The sequence below is a fragment of the Grus americana genome, chromosome 3 (genome assembly GCF_028858705.1).
Source record: "Grus americana isolate bGruAme1 chromosome 3, bGruAme1.mat, whole genome shotgun sequence".
NCBI lineage: Eukaryota > Metazoa > Chordata > Aves > Gruiformes > Gruidae > Grus > Grus americana.
In genome coordinates, this window is record NC_072854.1 from 8,142,008 (window position 1) to 8,164,146 (window position 22,139).

A 22,139-nucleotide genomic window follows, 5' to 3' on the forward strand; every position below is an offset into this window, starting at 1 on the left:
CCTTCTTCAGCCACCTCCAGGGATGACTTCAAAACTGTTGCTCAGACGCTAACGCTGCAGGCACCAACCTTTCTGCTGCCGGGCAGGTGCAAACACTGATGCAGATGACCTCCCCTGGTCCCTGCAGGGGTTTGCATGGGGCAGGCTGGTCCCTGCAAGCCAGACAGCTGGTAAGTCTTGCACGGGTTTTAGGCGTGGGGCAACCTTGAACTGTCAGAAGTTGAGCAGAGAAATGCAGACGCTGCTGACATCTGACAGTCATTACACCAAGGTTTGAAAAATCTGCCTGCTAGACATAGCGAACTGCCTTTTCCCAAGTGCCTCGTGTTAATCGCGCTCCCCAAACCCCTCAAAACCCTGAGGTGGAAGGAGACAGCCACAAGCTTGACCTCAGACAGGGATCCACTAGGAGGAGCAGGAGGGCAGCATGTTGCCACGCTGATTGCTGGAATGGCTTTCGGCCACTTATTAATTAAGGGACAGGAGTTGGCAAGCGAGAGCAGTTGAGGAAGGGATAAACTGATTCACCCAGCATTTGTTGCCACTCCTCCATCTGCACTGGCTTCTGGTTTCTGCAGCACGCTGGGGTCCCGAGCTCCTCAGGCATTATTACAAAGCAAATAATAGAGTCCAACTCAAATCCCTGAGAGGAAGGTGGGTATTTTATCAGAATCTAGGATTCCTCAAATGGACTTCCCCTTCTCTGGCTGGAGAGGAGGGAATGCTTGCATTGCTTTTGCCATAGGGCTGGAAACCATTGGTCTCCTCCATTCCCTTCTGGAAAAATATGGTTGCATCATTCATCACTAGATCGTTTCTCATTTTGCATTCTTCCCTTCTATTTGAGCATAAGAAGTTGTTCCTGTTATAGTTGTTCCTATAATAATATTTGAGCAATTTCCTCCTACACTGAGATCTAGGACCCCCTAAATGGGGAGTCACAAGGAATTTGCACCCTGATCTCATTCACTCTTGCACTTGAGCAGCCTGATCGCACCCCTCACATAGTGGGCCCTCGCAACACTGCAGACAAAATGCAAGAGTTGGCAATGAATTGCATCGTGTGGCTCTTTTAGGGATTTGCTGTGTTGGCACTCCATCTGTAATTAAGGGAGGGCAGTTTCCTTTTTTCTTGGCATAGGGCTGGTTGCTGAATAAGTTTTGTAGCTGAGAGCCTGAAGTCATAAAAATTTAACAGTGCAGTTTGGTACCTTACTCAGTAAGGGTCAAAATCTGTAGCTCGGTCATGCGTGTCATCAAAAACAGCAGCTTGGACTTTTATGGAGTAGCTGAATAGAGGCCACTCCATCAAACACTGCCACCTGCAACATTTGAGAGGCCACTGTGGAGCTGCCCACGGGAAAGGGACAGGGCTCAGGGACACTGGGGGACTGCACCTCTCCCCTCCCAAACACATGGCCCGTGGAAAGCCTCGTGAACAGGGAGCGTCCCTGGATGGACAGAGGAGGACTACTGGAAATACTGTGCTCGAATGGACCACCCTTTCAGAAAACCACTCCATATCCTACAGTGATTTCCATTTGGTCTTGTCACCGTTGCACTGGCCACTCCTGTGCTCACCCCGCCTTCAGCCCGCCTGAAGTTCAGCCAGAATCATTTCTTTGTACCTGTGTAACACCTTCTTCAAATCCTTTAATGACTTCTTGTCTGCCAATCTTGAACCTGAAAGGCTTGTTTCTGTCTCTGGAGGAATCAAACTTCTTTCCATTCTGTAGCATTCCTGCCAAAACAAGACACACAGTTTCAATTTGAGCTACATCTAAATTTAAGTGCTGGGGGGAGGGAAGGAGTAAAAAAATTAAAAGTCTTGGTCACATCGGCTGCTCATTCCCATTTTCACTTTGAAACCTCATCCAAACCAGATAAGGCAGGAGAGTCAAATGCAGTGGTTCCATATTGTCACCTTTGCCTTCCAGTAATTTAGGCTCTAAAATGGAAATATATTCTTCTTATTATTCTTAATGCAATAGGTTATAACTCCTATTGTACCAAACGTTGCACAGACATAAAGAGCTGTTGCTCGCACAGGGGAGTCTCCTGGCTTAGATAAAAGCAGGCAAGGAACAAGTGGGAAGTAGCAGAAGAGAGAATCCCAATGCAGGTGCCTGATCCAGGCCTCCTCCTAAACACAAAAAACCCTCCCCAAAACAAACCTACAGAAAAAGAAACCAAATTTAATACCAATCTGACTAGATTTACTTCTCATTAAATACTTACCATGTATTTGAAGACATTCTTTGAACAGCGCAACTAACTAAAGGGAATGGTCCTTGCAGAGGACATGTCAGGTAACCAGGGCGGTGCCGCCATGTGTGCTCCAAAGCTCACCACAATCAGCCGGAGCTTTCCACCTTTGGGTGGGGATGTAGATTAAGGTTTGGGAACTCTTGAGCCAAATTTGCTGCCAGTTAAACGTATGCAAGTACAGAGGAGCTCCTTTGACTTGTTCCTGCAAATGTACACCAGAATAGCTAGAAGGAATATTTGGTACCTTGGACTGTTTACCTGCCCTCCTTGATTTACTCAGGAGTACTAGAAAAACGTGCATTACACAAACGTGGCCATTCCACACCATGCACGTGAAACTTCTACACTACATTACAAGTGTAAGAGTTTCCTCCTTGTACAGAAAGAATGAAAAAGACTGCATGCAAAAAATATGAAAATACCAAGGACATTTATATGAATACTCTACTACCCTCATTCTTTATATTTTCATTCAGCCACAAGAGACAGTCACAGGAACACCTTACTCCTTTTCACAGAATCACAGAATCCCAGACTGATAAGGGTTGGAAGGGACCTCTGGAGATCATCTAGTCCAATACCCCTGCTAGGGCAGGATCACCTAGAGCAGGTTGCACAGGATGGCATCCAGGCAGGTTTTGAATATCTCCAGAGAAGGAGACTCCACAGCCTCTCTGGGCAGCCTGTGCCAGTGCTTGGTCACCCTCAAAGTGAAGAAGTTTTTCCTCATACTGAGATGGACCTTCCTGTGTTCCAGTTTGTGCCCGTTGCCCCTTGTCCTGGCACTGGGCACCACTGAGAAGACTCTGGTCCCATCCTCTAGACATGCACCCTTTAGATATTTGTAAGCATTGATGAGATCCCCTCTCAGTCTTCTCCAGGCTAAACAGACCCAGCGCTCTCAGCCTTTCCTCATCAGAGAGATGCTCCAGTCCCCTCATCATCTTGGTAGCCCTCCGCTGGACTCTCTCCAGTAGTTCCCTGTCTTTCTTGAACTGGGAAGCCCAGAACTGGATGCAGAACTCCAGATGTGGCCTCAGCAGGGCAGAGTAGAGGGGAGGATAACCTCCCTCGACCTGCTGGCCACGCTCTTCTTAATGCACCCCAGGACACCATTGGCCTTCTTGGCCACGAGGGCACACTGCTGGCTCATGGAGAGCTTGTTGTCCACCAGGACTCCCAGGTCCTTCTCTGCAGAGCTGCTTCCCAGCAGGTCAGCCCCTACCTGTACTGGTGCCTGGGGTTATTCCTCCCTAGGTGCAGGACCCTACACTTGCCTTTGTTGAATTTTGATGGGCACAACATGATTTCAACCCATACATTATGAACACATACCCAGATTCTACAGCAACTGCATAAACCTTCACAGAGCACTACATAGTTAGGTATTCTCATTCTCTTTTCAAACAGTGAATAATTATGGTAGCTTTCAACTTAAAAGCAACTGGTAATTGCTCTTACAAAATGTTACACTCTGGGTATTGCAAGGCTGGGCTGATATTTATATATTAGAACAAACCCTTTCTTTGTAATGCTGCAGTGCCAGTGTTCTGGGCACATACCATGACTCTCCTGTGCAAGGTGCTGTACAAAGAAAAGTTCATTAAGGAGAAAATACCTGAGAAAGTTTCTGGTTGAAAATAACATTATCAAGCACAGCTTTGACAGAAAATACTGAGAAATACTGCCTTTATGTTCCAATATAAAAAATACAGTCTTACTAGTATCTTTTCATTAAAGCAGTTATACTAATAGACCGGTTTGATGCACAAATTTTATTTTTCAGTGAAAACCATTAGTTATTGTCCAAACAACAACAACAACAACAAAAGCATATTTTGCTTGCTTGAAAAGTCTGTGTTATGAATCAAAGGTAAATATAAAGAGATGTGCCAGAATGAAAAACAAAGACTAAAAGGGCAGGATTCATCTTACCAACCTTTATGCTTCTAAGATATAGCCAGCTACTTTTGAGCTAATTACTCTGCTTCCCTCTATAATCGAGTCAGAGAAAAATGCACTTTCAGGGGGCAATTCATCTAACCAGATCTAGGGATCTACATTAGGACATTATGAATTGCAGCCTAGCAGTGCTTATTTCTTTGCAATGAACATAAGGGAAGTCCAAACAACAAGCTTAGACATAGATGTCTCCAAATTCATTAGAGTTAAATCAGTGGTGGTGGCATTCTGGATTGCAGTAATGAGTGCACAGTATCTGATCGTTCCAGTGGCATTCTGTGTCTAGATATTTTACATCAATATTAAAACCAAATGCCATATTAAGGAAAATTAGCTGATGACCAAGTCCAACATTTGTCAAAGTTGGTACTTCAGAGACAACGTGTGTGTAAGACCTTAGGAGGGAACTTACGGAATAACTTGCCCATTAAGGTATGCTTCATAACCATTAGTGCTTGTCATATTCCTGAAGTTTTTCACAGTATAGTAGTGAAGTATTTTATGTATGCTCTGATGCAAGTACATACACGTATTATGCAATACATCGGCTCAGTGATATCCCTAAACCCCCTCCACACATGCTGGGAAGTCACACCAACTGCCTGCACAAGGCTTCCTAGTTACAGACGAACACGGGTTCATTTGTAATGTAGAAAACCAGCATGCATGTGGAGGAGGGCAGGCAGGGAGAAGCAGCTCGGGGGGAACTCTCAGGCATATCATATAATCCTTTCTGAAGTATTTGATCTTAAGTTTAAATGGCAGTCCTTCCTCACAGCAATTTTATTTTTAAACACATCATAAAACCTTATGATTCTATGAAATGGAAGGAGACTATTACAGAATCCCAATATTTAATAGTTTTAATATTAAAACTTAGTACTGTCATTACAGTCTGCATGTTCAAAGCAGTATGCAAACATTAATTATTCTTCCCAGCAGGCCAAGGAGGTAGAAGAAGATACTTATTATAAAATAGCCTCAGTCTGGAAGTTCAGATTCAGATGCAAAGTTCCACAACACTTGAGTATGCTTTCACTTCATTTTATAACTAAATCCTATTAAAATACTTAGCTTAAAGGTCTGATGGTTTACTAAATACCACACATCAAACTGGCAGTAGAACCAGAATTAATTCTTTAGAGATCCTGACAACAGCTACTGGACAATGTCTCCCATCTAAAATAACGTTTCTATCTGCCCATGAGGTTGCTAGTCTAATATACATCATGTAAAAACTGACTCCCATCTCATCATCGAAAGTCTACAGATGATGTGTTAGGCCTTGTGGAAGAAAACAGGCTGCTTCTCCTATGTTTGCAGCAACATCCTATTTTCAGCAATGGCTGAAAATTCATCAGGTGATGAATTCAGAAATGTAACCTCCTCTGTCATCACCGCACCTTATCGCTTTTGGAAGACAAACTGGGATTCAAAGAGTCAGATGTGTCCACATTCCCTGAAGCTCTGGCAGGAGGGTCAATTTTTATATGACTGCCCTTTAAATGCACTTCTAGTTTAGAAATGAGTCAGAGTCCCCATGTGCCCTGGAGAAGTTCCGATCCAGATTTAGATCTGAACTTTAGATCTTTTTTATCTCTCTATTTCTGAAAGTTAGAGTTGACTATTCAGGCTCCTGGGAGCTAAAACAGCATAAGGTTTTATTTTCTCTCTTGCTAATGCATCAATTGATTTTCTTTTTGTGAAAAAATTGATTTGGTTAATATTCTTCAACAAGGACGGATGCCCATCTTCGGCCCGCTAGCACCTTTATTTATCTAGCTAACAACAAGGAGAAAAAACCCCACAATCTGGACCTGAACAATGACATTGTTTTGCGAAGTCAGAACAATCAATAAGAATTTTGACTAAGCAAGGACATCTAGATGCCTATATGTGGACTTGTTATAATAACCTTACATTTGATTCTGAAAGGTAACATTCATTGTATTAAATTAATTAATTGTACAAACTCAGTTATCAGAATATTGTGCGGATTTGAAAACATTCTGATCTACAACGTTTTAAAATTTAGATGGCTGTAGAAAAGGAGCTGTTTCAGATCACGGGTCCTGCTGAATCACTGAAGTTCAGCTCATTGAAGCTGAAGATCAAAGAGTAGACAAATCATTTTTTAAGGAACACGACTGGGGATCCATCTGAACTGCCAAAAATACAATGCCAATTGGGCTACAACAGCAGTGAAAACAAAACGTCAGTCGAGGTTTAACACAAGCTATTGTTTCTTATTAAAACATAGGTGTGTCTGCATTACTCTTTTAACATTAATTAACTGACTGAGGTCAGGCAACCTCAGCTAAGATCACATCATTTAAGTCTGTTTCCTAAGGGGAGAGGGCTAACGACACTGTCTGTACTTGCCTAATAACTTTTGAATCTTTTAGCCAATTTCAACCAAGTTTGACAGAGAAGTAGGGTTCATACTGACATTAAGATCCTATGCATGTAATGAAAATAAATCTGCGTAGGAAGAAGACCCTGTAAGTGCTTCTACCAAGAGAAAGGCTCAATCTTTGTTATCAGAGAACCTCTATTACCGAAGAGAGGTCAGGAACAGAACGACATGAATGCTGCAGCTGGACCCCAGCCCAAGTTTCTTTTTACCAGAGGGTTCCTTCATCTGAGAATGGTTCATTTGGGAATTCAACCAACCACGTAACACAAATCCACAGAGCCAGCCCAGCTATTTAGACATCTAACTTACACCTATGGCCCCAACAAAACCATGCCCAAAAACATGCCCAAACCATTATCCGTACAAAAGATGGATGGAGAGAGAGAACACCAAAGGCCCTCCATAGATAGCCTGTCAAGCTCACGTGCCTTAATCTGGAAAATTTATGTGCAAAATTCCACTGCTAAAATTAGCTATCTCAAAGGTAGAAACTGTGTCTCAACCTCTCATCTCAGCTATTTCTACAATTAATGGAGAAAGAGAGGTATCTCCAAGAATGATTCATCCCACCTAGATTTAGATGTTAGGACTGCAATAGCCTCCTGGAATTCTTGATCATTCTCAGTCAACTAACTTCCAAAAGTTAAAAAAGTTAACAACATTAATTTTAAGTGCTAGATGCTAGCTAGCATTTTATAGAGTTTTAAACGCTAGCTTTTTATAAGGCCCTAGTGAGGAGGTTTTAACTCATCCATCCATACCTAAATGAAGTCAACCAAATTACATCCCAGGCTTCACTGGCTGCAGTGTTTACTGAATTATTTGTCTTTGCAGTGTTGACGCATTCTGGGAATCAGAAGACGGAGATCCTAATCCAGGACAAATCCCTTGATTTCACTAGTTGCTCTCCTTTTATCCGGTACAATGGGATTCACTTACAAGTATTAATGGGATACAATGAACAGGTGACTTTCAAAAACCAGCAATGTTCACCTGCAAAGTATTCCATTACCTTATTTTTTCAAAATGTAGTTACCTACAGAACGTAAAGGCAATACATACACTTGAAGACAGCTATTTTCTGAACAAATGTTGACAGCAGAAAGAGGGGAAGATATTCAGATGGTGTTTCTAGGACACTATCCTGTTTCATTTTATGTAGACCAGCAGTTCTTCAGGACAGGGACTATATTTTGATGCCCTTTAATGCAACCATCTTTCCAATTACGCCTTGTACTAAACTGTGCTGTTATGAGCTTGTCATTCGGTTTGGTTCCTAGGACTCTTGGAGGCAGCATTTGCTGCAGTTAGTGTTGCTGTGGGTTAAGAATTTTTGATCTCAAGTGTTTCTTTTTTTTCCTTAAAATATATTGTTTCTATGTCAAAATATGTCAATATTCTGTTGGGAGAATGTCACAAAGGCTGGAAATTCTGATTTTTCCCCCCATTTACAACCTGTAACTATTACTAATATATACTTTTAGTCTGGCAAATATACTATTGGGAAGTTTCTAGAAACTGTACAAAAGCCTTTGTGTCAACATTGACACCTTCACAGTGTATAAAGGAAGACACAGTTCAGCAAAGCAGAGGAGTTCAGCAGAATCACTTAGGAGTGGTGGGAGAAGCACATCTATAAAGTCACAAATCACATCCCAGGTTGGTTTACACCAGCAGAACCCCATTGATTTCAGTGGTGTTATTTGCATTTTACATTAAAATAGATCAATTCTCTTCAGGACTCAGTTCTGAGGTACTGTGGTAAAGCAGGACAACTCCTCTGCGTTCAGTGGCGCTCCCCCCCTAGCTTGTGGCTGAGTCTCATGCTAACACACCTGAAAAACTTGTGGTTTCCTATCAGGAACAAGAACAGTTCCTGTATGTCTTAGTGTTAAATGGAGAGATCTGGGCAACACTTTTCTAGGCAAATATGGTCGGAGCCTTGTGTTTCTGCTTCCCAGGGAAATGCCTAGAGGACCTAACACCTCCAGCTCTCCAGCCCATTCCAATCAGAATCCAGATCTGTGCAAGCCAGGTATCTCACACCTCTTACATCTTCATTTGCCATTTCATTATTACTTCAAAACACAGTCTGACACCTTTTCATCAAAACAACAGCTCCCAGTAACCTGTAGTTACACCTAGCCATGAGCCTCCTTCCAAACAACCATGCGGTAAGTAGCGTATACCTCTGATTTCCTTGATTTGACTTCCAAAGTAAACTGTTTTCCAGGCGAATTTGGCATCTCATCAATTCTACTGATGAAAATTGTTTTCATCAGAAATGATGATTGTTGTAATGGAAATAGAGTGTTGAAAGTGAGGTGGAGGATGCTTTCATTTCCCATGCTATGTTTGCATAGCGGGCCATCTTATTGTGTCCTGTACGTGGACTTTGGCAACTGAACTGAGAAGGGAAGCATGGCTTTTCAAAGGAAAGGTCCAACAGCAGAGGTTTAGTACCACTGTAAACATAAACTCAGTTTTGCCCTGCTAATGTTTCCTCTGCTTAATATAAACGAAGCCTTACGGGGAAAAAATTATTTTCTGGCTTAGACTGTATTTTTCTGACAGTTTACATCCACTTAAGAAAAAATGATTAATCTTTTTAAGGGAATTTTCAGTCTAGAGGGATAATAGCTGAAGAGACTGGGGGGTGCATGTCTGCAGCATATCAGCTCTTTACCACAATTTTTTTGTTGTTGTTTAAAAAGGCAACAGCAACGATTTGAATGTGCCATTTGTTGCCATGACAAACAATCACTGACTCAAAGTATAGAAATGGGAAATGGATAGCGGTGGTGGTCACTTCTTAGTTCCTGTTACCACAGCGCACTTCAGTAACGGTTGATCTTTTCAACACAGGCAGCCTCTCTGCTTCATTTTCTTCAAGTATTATATACTCATATATCTTTAATGTGGAGTAAGAGCAACACAATCAATTATTTATTATGCAGCTGACGGCATGCAATGAAGACACAACAGACAACTATTCAATAATGCATTACTATGCACTATATATCAGTGTTGCGTACAACTACAAGACAATATGAAAGAACCTTGCACTTAGCTTGACTTCACAGCCAAGAAAATTACATGCAATTGTCTAGTTCACTCTACTGAAAGGCATTATTCTGTCCTAACGGCTTTATAGATTTGCATATTTTTAAAAGAGAAGAAAAAGTAGATTTACCCTCAAGGCAGATATAAGGTGCAATAAGCATATTCTACATGAATTGTAAGGAGACGAAAATAATTCCTCTGGTATCCTGTTGCCTTCCAACAGTCATTTTATTTTAGGGTTTGAGTCTGTTACCATTATAAAGTTCAGCTGTAAAATATACATGCTTTGCAGCATAAGGCAATTTTAATTTGAATAAGCATGGCAGAATCAGGTCAATCTGGGTATGCTAATGAGTAGGACAATAGATGTCTAAAGCAACATTTTAGAATATATTACTACAGAAATACTTTGCATCTCTTGCATCTCTATCCCTAAATACCGTGTCCTGTAACACAAGTTCTGGAGGGAGAGGGAACATTCCTGACTGGGCTAGGTCTTTTTGTTCCTGCCCTCTGGTACCAGCCAAGAAGCACAAAGAACAGTTCAAGAGCACGGCTGTAATACAAAGAAGACATTTTGCAAAATTTCACACCCAAACACATGCAGCATAGCTTGGCCAATGAATTCTGACCATCTAGTGCATCAAGATAATAGGACAATACAATTAATCTCTTTTTTTTTCTTCCTGGCTTCATTCTCAGTCTCATCCTATGCAACAACGCACACATGTATTTCCTTCCCCCCATTTTTGTTTTATGATTGCCTATGCAATGGTGGTATGGATTTGATATTATAGCCTGTAGCACACATGTGAATGTGCAGATGACCTTTCACTGGGATGTTACGCACTTCAGTAGGGGATTAAACCTTGCTGAAATAGGTGAACATGATAGCCACCTGGCTTTCAGTGTACGGCACAAGAAGGGCCTGAGCTAGGTCACCAAAGCTTCTGAATACAGATCTGGGTGCAGGGAGCATGAAAAACCACCACAGAAAGCAGAAAAAGATCTTCAGGCATTTCTTGGGAAAACTCTGAGCATGGCTCCAAGAGCACAAGAGAGGGATTTTGGGAGAAAAGAACCAGCTTCTGTACTAGTTAATCCCTCCTCTGCTCAGGGAAAGAGGATATTGAATGATCTGCCAGAAGAAACACCTTCCTGACCCAATATAACAACACTGCATCAGCAGTTAAGTGTGCTTTAATGACGAGCTGTTCCCAGACTGGACATCCTTTGATTTTCAACTGTCTAGACTTCCAGTATATGCTTCCATTTCCTTCTGAATAAAATCTATGCTGAAATCTTAATTTATCAGTACAACACGTCTGATTCCTTGGCTCAAGCTAGCAACAGTCTAGTGACAAATCTACCCATCTCTAGTAGGGCACTGGATTAAGAGGCTATGCATACCCAGGAACTATAAATTTGAGCATGAAAAAGTATATCCTTAATGTCTTACCACTTAACACCAAGATGTTAAAACAGTATGTTGGCCTTTGGGGCATTTGGAACTGAAAAATAACATTTCTCCCCACATCCCTTGTGAATGATGGCTTTCTCTCCTGCAGGCCCCTGTTTACGCAGTTCTTTATCACATCCGACTTTCTTAATGCATAGCATGGCTATACCTCCTTCAGAGAGGAGCATTTTACTGAAACTAATCTTGACAAACACAGCAATTGTCTAACATCGTGCAAAGGGCTTAGCAACTACTCTGTTCTTAAATAAGGAGAAAAAGAAAAACATTCTTGGAAAAAGAGACACACACACAGTATGCAACCAGAGAAGTAAACACAGTTTATAAAAATGGGTGTTGACTGAGTCATGTAAGAAGGCACAGTCAATATGCCAAGATTACATATACTTTAAATAAGTCAGAGGCAGACACTGCCATTCCATCATGATCTCATATGTACATAAAACATACATAATGCAGAAGTCAAATGCTTTTTATCCAGGGTATCCAACTTTTTGATCCAGACTGGTCAGACATCCCCGTAGTACGTCTTATTTTAGAGATGTGGTATAACATTCCTGGCTGGCATTATGCAATATCCCCTCCCTTCACAAGTGTTTGGAGAATTCCTGGGGAATCGTCTCCCCCTGCCTGTGATTCCACATGGGAAAATCAGACATGACTTCACTGGCACCAATTTGGGGCCACCATGGGGCCTCACTTCAGTGTAACACACACAGTTTCCAGGGTAATCAGGTGAAACACACTGATGTTTCACTCAAGGAACGAATCTCTTGCTCAAGAGTGCAGAAGGACAGGTATCTAGATGCTTCGCTCTCTCCATTGACATGGACAGACCATAGATTTCTAGGTAGCTAAAAACAGCTGAGATTAATTCCACCCAAAACAACTCGATCACAGTCAAGATTAGTGAAAATTTCCAGTTTAAAACCAAGATGGTTTTGATTTGCATACCAAATGCCTTCCTGTGGATTATGTTGCCTAAGGTCCTTTAGACTCAGTGACTGCAGATCTACCTAGATCAACCTAGTCACTTACTGTGTAGTGCTACACACAGTAGAAATAACAGAACATAAAAGCCACTTCTAGTCTTTGAATGAACTCAGAGAAGGGTTTATTAACAAGTTATGTGTTGGGTAACCCTCTTTATGTTGTCAGAAGTTCAGCCTACCATTAATATCAGGTAAAACCAGCATTTTGCTAAGCAGTCTTTAAAATTTGCTGCAAAACTCCGGTGGAAGAATGTCTTATTCAGATATCATTATTTTTCTAGGCTGTCTTTTTAACAGATATATGAGATACATTCATCAAAGGAACCAACCTTTCTATAGATGTATAGTTTATTCTTCCCTCCTACTAGGAACATACCTGCTTTCACGAAAAAGAGTATTTTTGCAATATCATTTTCAATGTAAACAGTGTTTTACGTGCTCCAAGGCAGACGCTAGCAATGTCATAAATATCACTCTGCCTCTAAATTCTGAGAGTATGTTCTGAAATAATATTAGATACGAAATCCTTCTTTCACCACATTTCTATCCTATTTTTGTTCATCATTCCTGGTGTTGCAGATTCTCATTGGTGTAAACTGGCACAGTTCCCCTGATATTAATGAAAGAACAAAAATATATGTAGCAGTTTAAGACCTGGATCACGGTAATTTAAAACTAAGTTGAATGATGCACTCGGGACTATTCTCCAGAGCAGACTACTGCAAGAATAAGGAATAGTGTAGTTTTGTGATCAGAGCAAAATCTGGATGTCAAAAAGAATAGGTTCTGTCACCAGACAGCTGTGTAAGCATCACTCACCTTCATTTTATTCCCTGTGAAACAATGACTGTAGTTTCACCAAGGTCAGAAAGAGAGTCACTAGCATACCCAGCAATAATATTATTAATTAATATACTTTGCCTTAGGTGTCTTGAAAGGCTTCATTCAGTAAGCCTTTAAAGTATCTTCAGAGCCACAGTGGAAAGGAGCTATTAACAGCGCAGTTTGTTATTATAAATAGGTCTTTTCCATCTCTAAGTTTTGATCTCGGTGATCTTATAAACGAACTATGGAAAAAGTGGCAGCTGTTATCTTGACAGATGGGTCTCAGGCATTGCTCTGCTGGACATTAGACAGTCGTCTCTCTGGAGAACAACAGGAATTTCCAAGTGCCTGTATCTATTTTCATCTACTTAACAAGCCACTCATGTCTTGGACTAGTGAAGGGAAGAAGCAAGTAGAATGCAAAATAAATGTTTTAGGGGAAATATCTCAGAGAAAGGGGTGAGAATCAGATGACTATCACCTATTAGTGACTTCCCCCTTGAGTTTTACTGAAGTGACAGACGGAAAAAGAATCAGAAGTTTCTTACAGAGGCAATGGAAACAAACAGGCACTTCCAGAAGGTGAGATACAATGAGTGCGCTGAGTGAAATGCAGCCTGTAGTCAGCTAGCAGGGCACTGCGAGTACAAGGACGCACCTCAATTTTTAGCTCTTCCTAGAATTTAGCATCATCATCCATTTGGGATGTAGAGCTTTGAATCTGAATTTAAGGACAGGCACAAGCCTGAGAAGGGTTCATCCTTTTTAAAGGGTGCTTGGTGAAGAGGGTGCTACTGCTCAACTTTTCTATCATAAACTCTTGCCAAAAGCACCATGAGTTCAACTCCAGCTCAAGCCTGAATTTAAACCCATGTCCTTCACCTTTTCTGATGGTATTCTCATCATCGGACAACCAAACACTCAATGGCATTACCCTCTGTGCTCTCACTTGAATCTGTATGGTAGCTGGAAATGGAGAATGATGAAGTTAGGAGAAAACTAAGCAAGTAGTAATTAGGGAGGTCAGTGGGATGGACAGAGACTTGGATCCCAATCCTTGCTCCCAGGACTTGTTGGATCAGTTGTGCCTGATGTTGACAGGTTTGTCCCTGCATGGTTTTGACAAAGTTCTCATTGACTTCAGCAGAGGTCTCAGGATGGACTGCACAGACCATAATGTTTTTCCAAAAGCAGAAGTATTTTCGTGCTCAGGACTGCTGAAAACAAAAGACATCGTAATTAAGCCAGTTTAGATACTACGAATAGAAGTAGCAGTCAGTCCATAGACACAAACGACAAAGATAAACATTGGCAAAAATACCTCAATAGCACAAAAGAATGGAAAAAAACACAAGTTGAGAGTGGACCAAAAGGTGAAGCAGTACATAAACAAATGTATCATTACACCAGCAACGAAAAGCCGGAAGATGTCAGACTCTACAGCAAAACGTGTAATATTATCATCTGTAAAAGCAAAGACAGAGATAGCGAATACATTGCATAACTCTCAGGAACTGCTGTAGACCCGACAGCTCTCTATCACAGGTCACACTACCTGTTATCGTCCCAGTAAGTGTAAGTGAAAAAGTAGCATCCTATATGAGTAACTTACTATACGAAGTCAGTAAAAATCTGTTTCTAACAATCAAATGGCCAACACATACACATCATGGCCACACTAACAAAGGATGCTTTTCTGCAGAAAACTAATGGATTGTTTTGTTCAATTTTATCCAAAACTGTAAAGAAAATACAATTCAGGGTTGAATGGAATGAAAGAGTGAAACATTTTGCTTTAGAAAATGAAAAAAAAAAATTGCCTTATGTCCATCTAAAATGTTTCATTCTACCAAGAATACATTGCTTTGTTTTCAGATATTAATATGAACTACTTAAATTCAGCTTCGATGAGGTCTAGGGAGTTCTTGAACACCACCACCTTTCCAATTACTTAACACCAAGTATTGGTTAACTACATCCAAGCTAAAAGACACCAGAGCTATTAAGGAGAAAACATAAAAGAAAAAGAGAAAAGTTAAAATTCATAAGGAGTGTGCTGAAAGGGAGGTATATCAGATAAAATTCAAGTATCCAGACAGCCAAACCAGACAAAAGAAAGGCAGAACTGACCTAAAATTTGGATCAAAGAAGCTGAAATTCATGCGAGAGGGATACAGTTATCTGGTCTAAAACAATCATTCACCCAGACACTCAGAGGTATTCTACATCACTTTTAAAAATAATTGAACAGCTCTTCCCTGAGCAGGTAACATGGCTCACTCTGTAATCCGTAATATCTTATGTTATGGAACATGTAAAAGCTCCATTCATTTAGGCTGCTGCTTCCATTTTCCCATTTTGCACGGCAAAGAAGAAAGTTTGTGGGAGTTAATTTATCTCAGTTTTGTGTACCATTTTAATGCTTAAACACGTATCTGCAGATTTACTGGCTGCCTGCATAGGGAGTTCCAATGATCCCGCTCACAAGGGCAGCAATCACCCAGGCTACTGAGTCTTTGGAAATCATTCATCAGAATTGTAAGTATTCTGGCTGTTCATGTTATCAAACAGCTGTCAGGAAAAAAAGGAAATAAAATGGAAAATTACATAAACCCAATGAACTTAAGTAATCTAAGTTTCAAATAAATTAAAAAATAAACCCTGCTGATTTGACTCAAAACTGACATGGGTACAAATCTCTCTCCTGGGAAAACAAGTTTATTTGTGGCTTTTTCAAGAAAAAGGATGCAGAGAATTTAAATTTCTCAGTATATCTAATCTGCGTTCTCTAACACAACTGAATATCTGCGAGCTTCTGCCTGCTCACGTGACCAAAGATCGCTAAGGACACAGCGAGGCACACTGAAGCCATAACTCTATTTTAACAGGAACAAACCACATGAAAGCATGTTCTGCATCTCATTTTGCATCTCACGTGCTCTGCAGTCTGTGGGCTCAGGCAGTATCCTAGAAACACAGAGCACCATATATTACATTCCTATTTTGTCTATTATAAGCATGCACCTAGCACAACAAATATCACTGTGTAGTAAACCCACAATTTCTGCCAAATCCACCTACCATTTTTGGCATCATTTTATTGCTTTCAACTTAATGATCTGCCCTAAAGAGAGGACACTGATTCATGAGAACCCCCTCGTCATCAGAACTTGGTCTTTACTCGCATATAATTTGGATGAAAACTTCTCCTGAATGTCCACGACCTTGGCTAATGTTCCAAATAAACCTATGCTTGATAGCTTATGATGTGATCCCAAATGGTGCCTTTCAAATTTTTTGAGTCTGTCTTTGATACCAAAGTCTCTGCCGCGATGATTCATTGGCTCTATTTTCTTGCTGACAAGCTGAAAGGTTTAGCTGAGTTTTGGTTTTGTCTTGCTTCGCGTCAGTGGTTCCTCTCTCTTGTACAGACCACGGCGTGATGACGGTGCTCAGGCAGTACTCGTGGCTTTTCCTGACTGCGGGCTTTGCAACAATACCATGCAAGCCATCTCTCTGCTGCCTTGTGCAGCTATTTCACGCTTCCATCACACCCCGTATGTAGGGGAAAGATCCTTTTCTGCTAGGAGCAACTTCTTCAATTCTGAAAATGCTCGGTGCAGAACTTCACGTCAAGCAGGTTGTGGCATGTAATCGTGACCTCTGTTTCGGAGCTCCTTCTGCCCTATCATACAGGTTTCATGAGAGCAAGACCACTGTTCTCTGCAGGGTTGCAATATTAGCCTCTTCTCTGCCTTCAGTAAAGTGTGGTAAATCACTAATAGGTGGATACTTCATCTTATATATAGGGCAGTGCTGCTTACACCACATCCTGAATGTCAGCCTGAATACTTGGTGATGGAGAGATATCTAAAGCTATCATATTATTTGCTGGATGAAAAGTCTAAGCCAGCCATAACAATTCTGGTAGTTCAATTCTTGATCTATGCATATTTCTGTAATTTTTGTGTGCTTTGCCTTTTTAAGTCAAAATATCATCTGCCTTGCTTGTGCACTGTGTTTACCTTCTAGCAAGAGGATTATACACTGCCTTCTGTCCTTACGGAACTTCACTTTTTTACTTGCTGTTCATGCCCTTCTTAGAGAGGTGGTCACATGTTTCAAAGCCCAATATGGTTGGTATTTAGGAGCCAATTCTCCAGGCAAAAAAACCTGCATATAAATTTATGCACAGCTTGCGAATGAACCAGCGAGCCTTTCTGTGATCTGCCCTTAGTACTAAGGTGGCTTCCTTAACGTAAACGGCCTTTTCTGCAGAGATCTGAACACCTGACTCCGCAGATTATGACACCGGACTCCTAGACAGCAAATCTCAAATTAACGTTTTGCTAAACAGTTTCAGAAACACGTCTTTCACCAGTGCTTTCCCAAGGGTTTAAAAGAAAGTAGTGTGATATAAAAAAAGTGATTTATAAGCCACCTGCACTAGGCTTGCAACATTGCATTAAGCAGAGAAGTAATTTTCAGAGCAAATACAACAGCCTGCTTCTGTTTCAGTGTAATATTTTTTCTACTTCTGTTACACCAAATTATGTGCATAATACAGGCACAGTACACCTTGCAAGGAGCCAGAACTCAAAGTGTTCAGTTGCATCTCTTTGAATGGAACTGCTTTATAGGACCATGAAACCTAAATATTGGTGCATTGCAGATTGTCATTTTTAGCTGCTGCAATACCACGTCTTGTTTTGGTGCCTACTGCCAGATGACATCATCTTGTAGCAACTTTTTCAGTGGAGCGGCCAAAGCTGCTTCTCCCAGGATACTGTTGACTAGAAATCCAACCACATCATATATTTTTTTTTTTTTTTAGTCTTCCTGTTGCGAGTAAGACTGTAAGGATGGGAAGGAAGAGGAAATTACAGAATCATATCAGCAAGGAAGATCACAGATGACCCTGGGAAAGGCAGTGATGCAGATACTGTTGTAGTACACCTAATAAACACATAAGCAATATCAATTCTTCAGAACTGGTGCATGCATGGATACATACAATTCTATTTTCTCACATTAGCTTGAGCTCTGTGTCAAGTTCTCAATCTAGTAATCTAATACTGGCTAGAGGTGAAGCCCCAGCAGTGAATAAAAACCATCAGAAAAGCCTTGTTTGCCATGCTGCAAGGATGATTTCTGCTGCAAATGCTTCACAGGCGAAGAGCGTGACATCAGGCTGTCATGTAACACGGACTGCAGGTCCAGGCTGCATGTCTGAATCTATTTGTCTTGGCCTCCACGTCAAGTTTGAATTTTAGAGATGCACTGTGCACATTCAAATCAAATACCAAACTTCCTCTGGGTGAGCTCCAAGACCTGTGCTGACTCTTGGTATTGCTTAATAAAGAGGGGAGGCCAATTTAAACTACAGATTTTTGTCCTTTTTTTTTTTTTTCAGATGATCTAATACTTTGCACAGCTATAAAAATGATATGGATTTTCACACATGATGAGAAGTTGAGAGTGAGCATTTCTAGCTACGGCACAATGTATGGTTTTACTCTGAGGCAGACAGGCTTTGTCCCAGTGACTGGGACAACATGTTATCTGATCCCTAATTTGTTTAACAGTCCCTAGAACCTTTTTAGGCTGGTGCCCAGATATGATCTTTATTTCTGTCTTTGTGATGACCGTGCTAGCAGACTAAGTGCATTGGGCCACATCTCAGTTTGGCTGCTTATATCTTAATGATTTAAGCTCTCAAAAGAGAACACAAATCTGCATCACCTGTATTTTTAAGGTTACAAGAACTTCTAAACTTTGTTCCAATCTCGTTCAGAGCAACTTCAACATCCTGCTTGCTCTGCTGAAGTGTTAAAGAATGCAAAGCAGGAGCACTACCTTTTTATCTGCTTCAGAAGCCTTCATGGAGATTAGGAAGTGTTGCTCTGATCTCTCCCAGTTCTATGCCACCTTGCTATCTGGACACAAAAGGTCAGATTTTAAGCTGGGGTAAATCAGTTGAACCTCAAAAAGGTCAATAGAGCAATCCTAGCTTGTTCCAGCCAATAAGAAATTCTCACTGAGCCATTCCAGAGATATGAGACTTGGGATACAGAGTTTTTCCCACCACACACTCTCCTATAACAATTTTCTACTCTCCTACACAGAGTTTCCCTAGCTCCCTAGATACTCTGTTCAATTTTCTGCTGTATTTTTTTTTTCTCACTTGCTGTATTTAAAGACAAATTGCCTTCCTGGAAGCAAGAAAATTAATATGTTCTAATCCTTGCATCACAAAGGTTTTCTAACATGGAATTATTCTGTTGGACCCAGGACTAATAAACCTTGGTGGAATCACAAAAGATACAGTGAGAATATTTACGCACAACTTCTTATTCCTAACAGTAATACACAGCACACCTGGATCTAAACTCTTTCTTTGTCCTTGCATCAAGAGCCTTCTGAGAGGGTAGGAAGGAAAAATTAAATAGGTGCTCTCAGTTTCCTTGCATGTACACTTTGAAAGGACCAGAATTCAACAGAGGTCTTTGTGATTTAATTTGTGTGAAGGAAAAAAAAAAAAGAAAAAGACCTGTGTATGAGACACGAAAATAGTTAGGTTTCAACACTTTTCACTGCAAAGGCAGAACATCTGATGCTAGATGGTCATATCAGTGGGGGACTGCAAGAATAAAGGAGGACTTTGTACAAAATTCCCCACCACAGACATAAAAGCTAGTGTGTTGGCTGAGCACAGAATAAAATGAATATGTTTCATTACCTTAAGATAATGATTGGTTGGTTGGTTGGTTGGTTTTTTTGTTCACACAAATTCAAAGCAAACTGAGCAAGGTTTAGTTTGGCTGTTTTTGCTGTGATGGTGTGACTTTGCTAAAAATAGGCAAATCAAACCAGAGCTCCCTACTCAAGTTTGACCCTATATTAATAGAAATATGCATGACCCTGAGACACTCCTACATTAAACAGTCTGAGTCAGGGCAGTCTCCCTGACTCATCCAAATTGCTTTTGTCATTTTGGGTAACTTGGACATAACAGTGACATAGATATTGTAGAAGGGGCAGTAAGCGATAGTTGTATTAACAACACCTTCATTTTTGGAAATTTGGTGTGCCTGCTACAGACAGCTAGAGGAAGGAAGGCAAAAAATTAAAAAATCAAACTCTGGCTTGTATACAAAGACAGTCATCCTTCCCTATGAGTGGGGAAAGTGCCAAGGAACAAACTGGATAGTGTGTATAAAAGGAAGAAAACCCCCTCTATCCTGCTGTTTACTTGCACTGGCACATGCTATTAAATGCATATGCCTTGGGGGAGTGCCAACTATCCCTAGGAAATTCCGGCCCATCTTGAAGAGAGTCATCATTTACTACTGAAAAAAAAAGAATTAGCAGGGGCAGTAAGAGGCTAAGATGATCAGGTTTAACTTTCGCTGGTCCAAAGCCAAATATGCAAGCAAAGGCTTAAGAGAACTTTCTTCTGATGCCTCTGTGCCAACAATAGATGCAGACAGGACAAATATTTACAGACCTAAAGAGAAGGGAGACTAAATGAGGGGAGCCAGACTCCGCCTGAAGTGCTTATTATAACGATTAGCCCGTGGCTGCTTTATGGCCCTGAAGTGACTGCTCCCCAAGCCGCAGACAGGATGGAATGACTCAATAATGTTGCTGCCAGCACAAGATGTCTCTTCACACATACTGTACCATGCCGTCCTCCCCTTCCCTGGGGGTGTATTAATAGCAGTGTAGTCATACTGTACATACTACAGTATAACCACCTCTCTCTGAAGAGAGCACAGGCAAGGCTGCCAGTAGGCTAAAACATGTTCAAAACAAACAAAATTATCTTGGAGACCTGGAGGAGGTGTTGACTCTTGTGCTGCATGCCCTGAATGCTCTCCTTCTTTCTGAGCATCTCTCTGAAGCCACCTCCCTCTATAAGCATCTCACCTCAACACCCAAATGTGTCCTAACATAACACAAAAAATGAGTTATTAAATGGAAGGTTTGGCTGAGAGATGTCTCTTGCTTTATTTACCTTTGAAAACAGAAAGTAAATATAATAGTAATATATATGTGCGTACCTGACTCTGTTCCTTCCTCTCTGTTCTTTGTTGTTCACCATCCTTAGCGGTCTGGGAATGGGAGTTGCTCTTAATCTGGTTTTTGCACAGTTAAGCATAATGGAGCTCTTGAATGATGCTACGATAATCAAATTCTCTTTTCTCTGTTCCCAGAAACAATGACGATGCTATAAAAAAAATAATGGTGGGAACATCTATAGTGGGACAGGAAGGGAGTGTTTGAGAGCAGAACTTTGTCCACAGGCATCTGCATGGAAAGTAACCAGAGGATCGTTAAAATGGTTGTTTAGTTGGGATAACTAGCTGGCTCATTCCTTACTTCTCCAGAGCTGATCTTGTCACTCCACCCGTAAAACTACCATGGATAAATTTGATCTGAAGATCTCCCCAGCTTTGCCTTCCTGGATATTTATGTCTGAAGCCCAAGAACTGCCACTGGTTGATCACTGCAGGATAGATCTTTAGCAAAAGGGACCTTGACATGAATAGCCATATCCTGTAGCATCCGATTACAGGGGTTTAATTGCATTATTTTCAACCATTTAAAAAGCAATTATTCCCCTTCTTCCTACACACCCATGTTTACTAGAATAACTGGAAACAGAGTCAGAGATGCATGGAAAAATACAGAATTTTTCTGAAAAAGCAGTTATGTAATCAAGAATTAAACACATCTCTTCACTGGGAGGTTAAATAATGAAGTATCTTCTGTTTCACAGTCACCTTGAGCTTTAATACAGGAGTCTCGAGGTCCAACTCATGCCAGGGTTGCAAATGTATCATTTTCTATTTACCTTTTCTCCTAAGAAAATAAAATCAATAACGTAACCCCACAAACCTTGCAAACTGCAGCAACACGCAGCCTCCAAGAGGTAAACATTCTTCCTATGTAGCTCTAAGGAGACCCATAAAGCAAACAGAACTTGGTGTCCTCGCAGATAAAACAGTTTACCTTCTGTGACACATTACGTTGCAGAGTACCAGGAGGGTGTTCCTCACAACTACTATACAGTGCCCATTAAATTCCTCGCTTTCTCTCCCTCTATCCCCTACATGCAAGAAATTAAATGGGC

At 41.0% G+C, this 22,139-nt stretch overlaps 1 protein-coding gene across 1 annotated transcript in view; it reads right to left on the bottom strand.

Annotated features, from left to right (window-relative positions):
- Positions 1-22,139, bottom strand: part of FKBP1B (FKBP prolyl isomerase 1B) — a 48,046-nt gene that overhangs the window by 1,126 nt on the left and 24,781 nt on the right. Inside the window, exon 3 of the mRNA XM_054821200.1 lies at positions 1,629-1,741. Within this exon, the coding sequence (XP_054677175.1) occupies positions 1,629-1,741 (113 nt within the window). The remainder of the gene's footprint in view (positions 1-1,628; positions 1,742-22,139) is intronic.